The sequence below is a fragment of the Podarcis liolepis genome (genome assembly GCF_965112155.1).
Source record: "Podarcis liolepis genome assembly, chromosome: 16".
Lineage (NCBI taxonomy): Eukaryota > Metazoa > Chordata > Lepidosauria > Squamata > Lacertidae > Podarcis > Podarcis liolepis.
The window spans coordinates 33,772,761-33,783,697 of NC_139567.1; the positions used below are offsets into that span (position 1 = coordinate 33,772,761).

General features: G+C 47.7%; 1 protein-coding gene across 1 annotated transcript; it reads right to left on the reverse strand.

Moving 5' to 3' along the window:
• Positions 1-287: 287 nt before the first annotated feature.
• RFC2 (replication factor C subunit 2) lies at positions 288-9,952 on the reverse strand. Its single transcript, XM_083480301.1, has 11 exons — positions 9,794-9,952; positions 8,853-8,922; positions 8,523-8,564; positions 7,279-7,385; positions 6,626-6,727; positions 5,139-5,239; positions 3,933-4,090; positions 2,772-2,837; positions 2,446-2,526; positions 2,074-2,187; positions 288-598 (listed from the first exon to the last, which is right to left on the reverse strand). The coding sequence occupies exons 1-11, from the start codon at positions 9,907-9,909 to the stop codon at positions 488-490; spliced, it is 1,068 nt and encodes a 355-aa protein (XP_083336427.1). The 5' UTR covers positions 9,910-9,952; the 3' UTR covers positions 288-487.
• Positions 9,953-10,937: the final 985 nt, after the last annotated feature.

Below are 10,937 nucleotides of genomic sequence, written 5' to 3' on the forward strand. Positions count from 1 at the left end.
CAGAGGTCCATTCTTAACCTGAAACTGTTCTTAACCTGAAGCACCACTTTAGCTAATGGGGCCTCCCACTGCCACCACAATGCTGCCGCATGATTTCTGTTCTCATCCTGAAGCAAAGTTCTTAACCCGAGGTACTATTTCTGGGTTAGCGGAGTCTGTAACCTGAAGCATCTGTAACCTGAAGCGTATGTAACCTGAGGTACCACTGTACAGCTGAGGGAAATTTTTAAAAGGCATCTGCTTTTACTGATTGTGGTAATCTTATCAATACAGTGAAATGAGAGGTCTTCAGCTTTATATCAAACTTTATTTCGGTCTGAAGTGGTTAAAAAAAAATAATCCCTACAACTCACATGTGTTCACACAAACATTTTTGACAACTATCCAAATCACCAAGTGCAACTCCAAATGCCCACACCTCTTATACAAACAGGTTGGTTCACTTGCAGTTTTCCCTCCTCACAAGGTCCATCTCTCATCCATGGCTTCAGCTCGCTGTAGGAACCGCTGTCTTCTGACAAAGCCGGGCTAGCAGTCCTGCCATCTGTAAGAGCGAGTTGACTCCTTCCGCTATCTTCATGTGCGTATAGCCGATTTCCTAACCATACAAAAAGACATTTAAGATCCAGCTAGTCTACCTTTTTTTCTCTGCTGAGAGAAAACGCAGAACTCTGAGACACATGCAAGGAACTATGGTTGAAAGAGCAACAGGGGCTCACACATATCCTTAAACCAAGACCTCAAGATCAAGGGCCTTTTTTGCAGCTGGAAAAGGACACAGCTTCCTGAGAACCTCCACATTCATTAAGGGAAAAATAAAAAAGGCTTTTAGCCCTCCTGGTGGAAAGATCTTACAAGAGTGTAAGGAAATGCCTGTGGACATCTCGGAAGCTGGGAGGGGAGGGAGGCAGTTTCGGTTTCCTAATTAACTTTTGTATCTCTGCACTAAGTGATGCCAAATACAGTGGTGCCCCGCAAGACGAATGCCTCGCAAGACGGAAAACTCGCTAGACGAAAGAGTTTTCCGTTTTGGAGGTGCTTCGCAAAACGAATCTCCTATGGGCTTGCTTCGCAAGACGAAAATGTATTGCGAGTTCCTGTGGGTTTTTTCCCCTCCCCCCCCTTTCTAAGCCGCTAATCCGCTTATCAGCTGATCCGATAAGCCGCTAAAAGCCGCTAATAGCGCTAATCCGCCAATGGGCTTGCTTCGCAAGACGAAAAAACCGCTAGACGAAGAGAATCGTCTTGCGAGGCACCACTGTAAGAGCATCTCGGTCAAGCTGCCCAATTTACTGTTTGTGATATAAATCTGAGACGTTCATTCCACTTATTTCAGAGAGGATTGCACTGAGTATCTGCATGGTCTGCTGTGGGGACAGACTTAGAGAAGCAAGTCTCTGCATGTGCATGTGTGATGAGGCTATCCCAGATAAGAACGTGAGACGAGCCTGCTGGTTCAAGCCAATGGTCCATCTCGACCAGCAGCCTGTTCTCAAGGTGGCCACCCAGATGCCTGTGGGAAACCCACAATCGGGACCCGAGGTCAGCAGCACTCTCCCCACCTGCAATTCCTATTATCTGGTATTCAGAGGCATCCTGGCAGCCTTATCTTCCATGAATTTGTCTTTTAAAGCCACCCAAGGTGCTGTCCTCCACTGCCTCTAGGTAGCAGAAAATCCCATCATTTAACTATGTGCTGCATGAAGTACTTTCTTTTGTCTATACCAGCGTTTCCCAAACTTGGGTCTCCAGCTGTTTTGGACTACAGTTCCCATCATCCCTGGCCACTGGTCTTGCTAGCTAGGAATTATGGGAGTTGTAGTCCAGAAACAGCTGGAGAGCAGGAAACACAGGTCTATACTAAATCTTCCAATGTTCCAAAGCTTCACAGGATGTCTGCAAGTTCTCCAGTGTTATAAACGAGGGAGAAAGCCTTCTTTGTCCACTATGCTCACACCTTCCATAATGTCGTGTGCAGAAATTGAGCCACGAACATGCAAGTGCTAAGCAGATTCCTCCCTCAATCACATGGCTGGACATCTCAATGCTATAGCTTACAGCGGCAGAACCAACCTTGATGAACTCCAGCTTCAAATACTCGGCCATCTGGTAGGTTTTACACACTCTGAATATGTTACCGATGATGTCTTCAGCAGAATAGCCAAGCCTCCACAAGTGGGACAGGATCTGGAACAGGAAGGAGTACGAGTCAAGTTTTTAAAAAAATACATATCGCTAACATATTTTTTATCCTCAGCTCTTAGCAGCAGTTTGATGATATAGATTAAAAGCAATATAATCAGCAAATGTGCAAAAACAGAAGTAGAGGCAGAATCTCAATCCATGACTACTGCTCTCTCGACTGGCTCTGTGTCATGGCTGCCCAGAATATGATATATCCATAGGGTGGGGTGGCAAGAGCTTGAACGCTTCCCTTGAACTCACCTTGTATGCTTCATCAATATTGGCGCTGATGCAGTGGCCAATCATCTCCTTCACCAGCAAAGGGTGGGGCTCATCACACACCTGTGGAAAGAAGAATCCAGCTAGCCAACGGAGATATTCAATGACTTGAGAATAAACCAACCGGACAAGAAGGCATTCCAAGCAAGCTTCTGAACTGCACAAGTCCCTCTGGCCCTGGAAAAGCCACAGGACCACCTACACCCTGTCCTCTCTTCTATGCAGGTCCTGAAAAATACAGGAGCCCCACAGACTCTCCTTTGCATCTGGTCAGGCTAAAGAGAGAAGGAGAAAAAGCTTTTGCTGACCTTGAACACGTTCTCACTGTTGACAAAGCCAAATCCAGAATGTGTAGACTGCAAGTTGTTCAGTGCCTGTTTCAAAAAGAGAGTTTTTAAAAAATGAACTTAAGTGATGGAGATCTTCCAAGTTATTCAGTACTCTTTGTCTGGCAGAACGAAAGGCTGGTGTGTTCCTGAAGTATATAAAGTTTGGCTCTCCTGAAAGCAAACTGCAGTTGTGTGCAGGGTCAAGCCAAGCAGACTTTTTCTTTTTTTCACAATACACCAGCTCTCTGCTCATGTGAGGGTTGGCCTGATGGATTCCCCTTCTTTATAGCATGGGTTTTTGGCCAGCAATGCCTTTTGGATCTTTCTGCAAAGATTTGGCTGCAAGTTCCACCCATGCTCCATTTGCTAATCAGAATGGGATAGCTGGATTGAAGTTGTGACCCTGTGCAAGAGCCATCCATTGCTCACGGAACATTGAAGTCCCAGTCCTTAGCAGAAGCAGCCAGGGTCCACATACTGGTGGTAGGTGGGGCCAAAGTGTGTGTGTGTGTGCACTCACATGCGCACACACAGGGCTTGGCTTCCACTCTGTGTGCATGGAAATGCAGCAAGCTGCCAATGATAGAAGAGAGTGGGCTGACAAGGGAGCTAGCAAGGGTTGCTGCACTCCACGACTGGCTCACTGAACTTCCCTGTCTGCCAGCCTGCCTCTGGTCTCTCGTTTTCCTCACCCTCCAAGAGATGCCAAAGGATGACAGGCAGGGAAAATGCAGAAGCTCAGGAAGCCACTTGTGGGGTGCAGCAGCTCGTGTGTCATCAGGGGGTGTGGCCTGGGAAGGACCTCTGCAGTTTGGATTCTGAGGCTTGGAGTTCCCCATTGCACCCCCCCCCACTTTAGAGTGGGGCTGACATAAAAGTCACAGAGGTTTAGATCAGTTGCTTTTTGGTAACACGGAGTTCTCTCTGTGGTTTTGGCAACATCGCAAGCCCAGCTGCACTACCCTGTCTGCAGCGGAGACCACAAGCTCTCTGCAGAATGTCTGCTCCCCCCGGCTACGGCCAGAGCTTGGTTTCCTCGAACCGTGGGGCCACGGAAACTGACAGCTGCAAAGCCACACTGCTTAGTTAATAACATGAAACAGAAAAGCTGTGGAAGGATGGTTTCGATTCCTTGCTCACCTGCCTCATGTCCCCCTGGGCCGTGAAGATAATGGCTTCTAGCCCATCGTCTGTATATTGCACGTTCTCCTTCTCGACAATTTTCATCAGCCTGGCAAGGATTTGAGCGTCCGTCAGCTTGGTGTAGCGGAGCACCGCACAGCGAGACTGGATGGGTTCTGGTGGGGGACAGACAGAGGGAGAAAGGACAGGTGAGATCCTGCCTTTCGGGAGCCTAGGAAACTTCCTTAAAACAACCAGACTGCAGGTTCACCCACACCAGTGGTAGGGAACAGAATCTGGCCAGGAGGCTCCATCCTTACCTGCCTACCCAGGCAGGTCAAGTTTAACAGGTGGGATGCAGCCAGCCACCTGTCGATCACCTGACATCACAATGCTGTTGGATGACCTGTTTTCTTTTGCCCACATGGCCTGAGATCAAAGTGCATGGGAAAAGGCTTTGCGGGAACCACTGGTCACAGTGGCACTTGTGCAGCGGCGTAACTAGCCGCTCAGGTGTCGGGTGCGGCGCATGCGTCCTGCAGCCGGGGGCAGGGTAAGCCTCCCATAGGGGTGGGACACACTGCGTGGAGCCTCTCCGTCGCCTCCCCCTCAGCTGTAGGCCGTTTGAGGGAGAGGTGGAGGGCAGATGCAAGTCCCACGCTCCTGTTTCAGGCAGCGGGGAGCCTGCAGGTGCCCAAGCCACCATGTCACTCCCAGGAGAGACGCGTGGTTCGGGCACACTGCAGGCCCCGCGGTAATTGCCGGTCCCCGCCGTGTGGCGCCCAGTGCCAGCCGTATTTTGTTATGTTTGTTGACTGAACTAAAAAGTTTCGTGAGCCCAATTATTATTATTATTAATATTATTATTAATAATAATAATTATTATTGTCATTTTGTCACCCCCCTCTGTGATGACACCTGGGTGGCCCGCACCCGCCGTCCTCCGCCACTGCACTTATGAAGACGAATTCCCAGCCCTATCCGCAGATCAGGTCAACATGATTATGCACATATAGCAGGTTAAGAGGGCCAAGGCAGAGAGTGTGTGTGGTTTGCCTAAGGTATCTGAGTGAGTTCACACCCAAGGTGAGCTGTGAACTAACTTCCTGATTCTGTCTTAGCTTCTACACTATGAAGAGCTGAACAAAAGAGGGGAGGCAGCCTGTGGTGTGAACTACTGAAAGAGATCTATGCCACCTACCCCAAGTGGCTGAAAGCTCTTACCTATGATTTTATCGGAAGCATTGCAAGCAAGAGCAAAGCGAGTTGTTTTGGAATAAATTTCCATCGTCCGTCTCAGGGCTTGCTGGGCTCCATCTGTCATGCTAGTTGGGGATGTGGGGAGAAACGTAAGATAATTTAAGTCACGAAAGCTTGCCAAAATGTGTCAGTTTTGTAATTAATAATAATAATGGTGATAATAATAGATTACTTGAACCCCGCCCATCTGACTGGGTTTTCCTAGCCACTCTGGACAGCTTCCATTAGATTATAACAAAACACAGCGAAACATCAGACATAAAAAAGTTCCTGATACACCTTCAGATGTGTACGGAAACTTATGTAATGGTTTAGCTCTTTGACATCTGATGGTAGAGTGTTCCATAGGGTGGGTGCCACTACCGGGAAGGCCCTCTGCCTAATTCCCTGTAACTTCACTTCTCGCAGGGAGGGAACCACCAGAAGGCCCTCAGAGCAGGATCTCAGTGTCTGGGCTGGATGGTGGGGGTGGGGACGCTCCTTCAGGTAAAGAGGCCCGAGGCTGTTTAGGGCTTTAAAGGTCAGCACCAGCACTTTGAACTGTGCTTCGAAATGTACTAGGAGCCAATGTAGGTCTTTCAGGACTGGTGTTATATGGTCTTGGCAGCTGTTCCCAGTCACCAGTCTGGCAACTGTATTCTGGATTAATTGCAGTTTCTATCTACAGTATCTATCAGAGATTGTAGCAATGAAATTCAAATTGTTTATGCAACACAGGAGCTTCCCCTAAAATCTTTTCCTGTTCTCTTCTATGGTATAATCTTTCATTCCTCCAGACACCCAGCTCATAAACAATGCCTGTTCCCTGGCAGTAAGTCAGAATTTCAAGCCACTTACTATGTTCAGACCTCACCAGAAGTTTTGGGATTTCCCCTGGTTAGGGTCTCTCTCTCGTTTTGGAAACTCTGGGGTTCCCCAAGCCTGCTGATACCTCCCTCCTGTGTGCGGATCATGCCATATAAACACTCTGAGAATGAGCTTGCCCTTAGGATATGGGATGTGAGATAATGACAAGTAAATAACCCTTTGAGCCTGCTGTTTGCTGCTACTGTTCCCCGCAATGCCTCTTGAACAGGGATGAAACCTCAACTAGAATATGTTGTGATGCTTCAGCAGAGTGCAAGTTGGTGCCAAGCAATACAACAGTGTGAGAAGGGGAGGAAAGGCAGCATGGTTCTCTCAAGTTATTTCAGCACTGTGAGATAAGAGGCGTTGATCTTTCTCATGACTCGGAGAGGCAGGCAGCCCTTGAAACACAAGAGAACTTGGGCAAAGAGAGTCAAATGTGGTGCAGAGGTTTGGAACAGTTGTGGGCAATCTTTGGCCCTCCAGATGCCGCCGAAATACAACACCTGCTGGTCAGGCCTGCTCAGGCTGACGGGAGTCAGAGTTCAGCAACATCTGAGTGCCAAAGGTTCCTCACACCTGGTTTAGAAGAAAGATTCGTGTACCTGTCAGCTTCATCCAATATGATGATTTTATGCCGGCCTTTTGGAAGCGTCACCTTCTGCTGAGCAAACATCTTGATTTTGTTCCTCACAACATCAATGCCTCTGGAAGAAGAAGGTCCAATTGTTATTTAATTGTGGGCCACAGACAGCAAGTTTTATGGGGGAGAAAATATTTTCTTAAAAAAAAGAAATGAGAAAAATGCCATCTCCTTTCAGTTTTTGGTGCAGAAAAGCTACGGCTCCAAAGAGATCAAGAGGGCACTGGGGGGGGGGGAGAGAGAAGTTCTGTTGCACAAGTCCATGCACAACTGGAACAGTGGACGCAACCCTTAGATTTGTTTTCAACTAAGGAGGCCCGCCAAGGTGGACAAGGGCCCGAAAGCCTGCTGCGGGGTTTACTCAGAAATCCAAAAGACCTTTGGGCAAGGCTTCGAGGAAGCAGCAGTGTAGGGTGAAGGAGGGGAAATCATGTCAGAATTACACAAATACACACTGGACCAGAGCCTTAAAAAAACAAAAACAAAACCAACAGCACACAGAGATGATTGAGGACACAGAGACAGCACTTCCTCTGGAATCTGCCAACAACTTTGTGTTGCTTCATGGCAAAGCCAGGCATGACCCAATTCCCACTGGAATCCTTTTGGACTTGCCTGTCATTTGACGCATTCAGCTCCAGGACAGCTTCTTTCAATGCAGGCCCCAGGAGGGCACGTGCCAGACAGAGGATGCTGGTGGTTTTCCCAGTTCCTGGAGGACCCTTCCAACACAAGAAAGATTGTCCAAAGATTTAGCCAACTCTTTCTCTCTCTCTTTCTCTCTCTCACACACACATATTCAAAACAACCTGACCTTTAGGAATTACAAGATTTAAAACATTTGTATATCATCACCTTTCATATAAAGAAGTCCCCAGGTTGGTTTGCACATTTAAAATAAAATACAAAGATCACAATAAAAGAAGTCAGCTAATAAGGGTCAGTGGAGTATAAAAATGCTCCTGACGTGTAAAATACAGAGGCAAATACAATGCAGAGCACCTAAAAATTAGTAACATGCCCTGTGGAACAGCCTCCTATCAGATGTCAAGGAGATAAATAACTATACAACTTTTGGAAGACATCTGAAGGCAGCTCTGTATAGGGACGTTTTTAATGTCTGAAGTTTTATTGTGTTCTTAAATCTGTTGGAAGCCTCCCAGAGTGGATGGGGCAACCCAGTCAGATGGACAGGGTACAAATAATAAAATTACAATTATTAGCCTCCCCAGGGTGGGCATTCCATAATCTTCCACTGTCCCTTAGGTATCACAGGCTTCACCTCCAGCAGAAAGAAGGGCACCAACAGATTATCTTATGATGATGATGATTAACAGGTAATCTAAGCATACAGGGGGTTTCCCATCAGAGATGAGAACAGAATGCAAGATACTGATAGGTAGTCCAATACTGTCCACAGAGGGCATTCTGATTATCTGCTGCTTTAGAGAGAACTCCCACCCCACTCTTAGATGCTCAGAACCCAGGCCACAAAACCATGATTGGTTGTAAACTGGCTTGTAAGATCTCAGAATTGCAAGGCAGGATAATACACACACACACACATTTTGCAACAGTACATTATGGCCCAGGACGGCAACACCAACCCTGTCTTCATTGCAGCTGTTTTTGTAACTGCCAGTGGCCTTCACCCAACTAACTTCTATTCGGAGTAAACCTATTGCAATTAATGAGCCTAAGTTAGCCATGTCCATTAATTTCAATAAGTCTACTCTGGGTGTGACCCATGTTGGATAGTCCATAATGACTCTATTTTTAAGCCTTCCTCGGGTTTGAGATTAAATCTTCAATTGGGAAGATCTGCAAGAAGGCATTCCATTGATCTGATCGATACTCACTGCGATAATAATATTTGGGACATTTCCTTCCCTCGCAAAGACCTGGGGAGGGAGAGAGAGAAAAGAGGATGACTAGGTAACTGGGAAATAGATAAAAATGGATATGTAATGAATGATGGGCCATTGGCCTGATCTAGCAAGTCTTATGTTCTTAAACAACTTAATTGCTAGAGTAGGGGTGTTCCCTTGTCTGCCAGCACCCAGCAGGTTGGGGGGGCAGGAAGCAAAACCTCTGTAGGCTTTGGGGGGTTTATTTAAAAGACAGACTTAAACTACACTCCTGAGTAAGCTCACTCACAGAAACTCAAAAGTAGGGTCTTTGTTACATACCTCCAGTCTGCTGACGGTGTCTTCATTCCCAACAATTTCAGACAGCTTTACAGGTCTGTATTTTTCAACCCTGTGTCAAAAAATTTCATGAGACACATTAAGCCTCTCCCTCGTATAAAAGACCAGAAGAAAACAAACCCAACTGAGGAGAAAGTCTCAAAGTGAAGGCTTAGTGAAGATTTCTTAAAAGGGGAAATGCTTTCAGCTTAGTATGAATTAAAGCACGGGCATCAGTTGTTTGGATAGCAATGACTATGGCCTGGTGGATGCCATAGCTTTCCTGGAAGCCTTCCGAGCATGGCATGCAAGCATACACCTGCAAAAGCGCAAGCACGTTCCTTTGCCTCCATGCGCATTGACAACGCTACAAATCCCTTCTCCATCTCACAAGGAGCTTCCTCCCTCTCCCCCAATTTCTGAGCAGGGTGCACATTCATGTGTGAAGCAGTTTGGAGAAGTTACCCCATGCCAGGGCACACCAAAAACTTTAGTTGAGATCCCTGCACTGCAAGGGGTTGGACTAGATGATCCTGGGGTCCCTTCCTTCCAACTCTATGAACTTTATACCTGCCCCCCCAAAACCTATAATTCTAACCCCCTCTCAGCAACGCTGCTCCAACCAGTTTTATGCTCCCTGACCCACACACTATGGCCACCCCAAAACAATACCCCTCCAGCTACTTGCATGCCAAATATATGCCCTCCAAGAGCTAAATATATATGCTCCCCAAAACCAGCCTTACAGCCCCCAAACGATGGTCCCTGACTCCCTCCAATCAATCTTTATGTCCCCCAGGTAATATCCTTCTAAAAAGCTTTATGTTCTTCTGTTTGAACTCCCCCGCCCCGGACAATACTGCTCCCCTCCAGCTGCCATTATTACACATTATGGGGCTTCCTGCAACTCTCTTTTTTGGGGGGGTCTCATTTCTCTTTCTCACCAGGGCAATTCATAAGTGCCGCTCACTGCGGAGGAAGAGGCAGCGGCGCCTCCCCGCGGCTTCTCCTCTTGGAGAGGCTTCTCAGGCCCGGCCACCTCCATGGCAACCGCCGCCATGTTCGCTTCCCGCCGAAAAGCCCGCTGGCCCCGCCCCCTGTTCCCGCGGCAGAGCACGGGCCTGGCGCCATCTTGGCTGCGGGCAGATGAAGGAACGGGGCCGGTCGTACCTCAACGGTTGACGCCTGCGCGGCGCTTCCGCCCTCACTGGGGCGGGGCCTGTGCTTCCCTGCCGCCGCATTGGCTGATGTCGGAGATGCCCATTTTGCGATTGGTTTCCCCACCAATCTCCTTCTCCGCTTGACTTTTTAACGAGTTGCACGGCAGGCAGAAATGCGACAGGAAGAGCTCTCCCGCTCATGCCATCTTCATGTTGTTGAAGGAACTGCATCGCGCTAGGTGCGCGATTTTTATACCTGCCGAACTGGAAATAAGGCGTGTTGACACCGCAATACGATGCACCCAGAAATAAGTCTGGTTGAGTTTGCATCCCTTTTACCCCCAGGTCAATGTGTATTAGGATCATGGCCTTACAGTGCAATTCTTAATTGGAAGGAGTTCCATGGGACTTAACTCGCAGGTAAACGTGCGTGCATGATTTGCTCAGCAGATTTTTAATACACATTTCAAGGGACACTGCTCTCACAAGTCTCTAAGACATGAAAACAGCTATTGCAAAATACACGAAACAGAAGCGATTAATTGTCCCTGCCGCAAGTCACAGCCAGTCACACATAGCTGGGGTGGAAGGGGCGGAATTCCCAAGGTGTGGGGCCACCACCGAGAAAGTCCTGTCCCTCATATGTCCTAACCTACAGCCTCCCACTGGCAGGCCAGAGAACAAGGTCTCTGATGTTAAAGCCTCAGAAGGCTCATAACGCACATAGGTGTTCCTTCTGATAACGTCATCCCAAACCCTTCTGGTTTTTAAAGGCCAAAACCAGCTGTAGTAACAGACTGGATATGATGCAAATTAGATATTGCATGGTCTGAGTGTCTTGCTGCCACTTTCTGCATCTGTTGCAGTTTCTGGGCTGTTTTCCAAGGTAGCCCCACATTACAGTAATCTAACATGGACGCAAACAAGT

Bases quoted from the DNA above. Each gene is read 5' to 3' on its own strand.
- RFC2 (XM_083480301.1), bottom strand. From the start codon at position 9,909: ATGGCGGCGGTTGCCATGGAGGTGGCCGGGCCTGAGAAGCCTCTCCAA. The intron at 8,923-9,793 runs GTGAGAAAGAGA...TTTTTGACACAG, and splicing joins GGCACTTATGAATTGCCCTG to GGTTGAAAAATACAGACCTG. The intron at 2,838-3,932 runs GTGAGCAAGGAA...TTTTTGAAACAG, and splicing joins CCCAGGGGGACATGAGGCAG to GCACTGAACAACTTGCAGTC.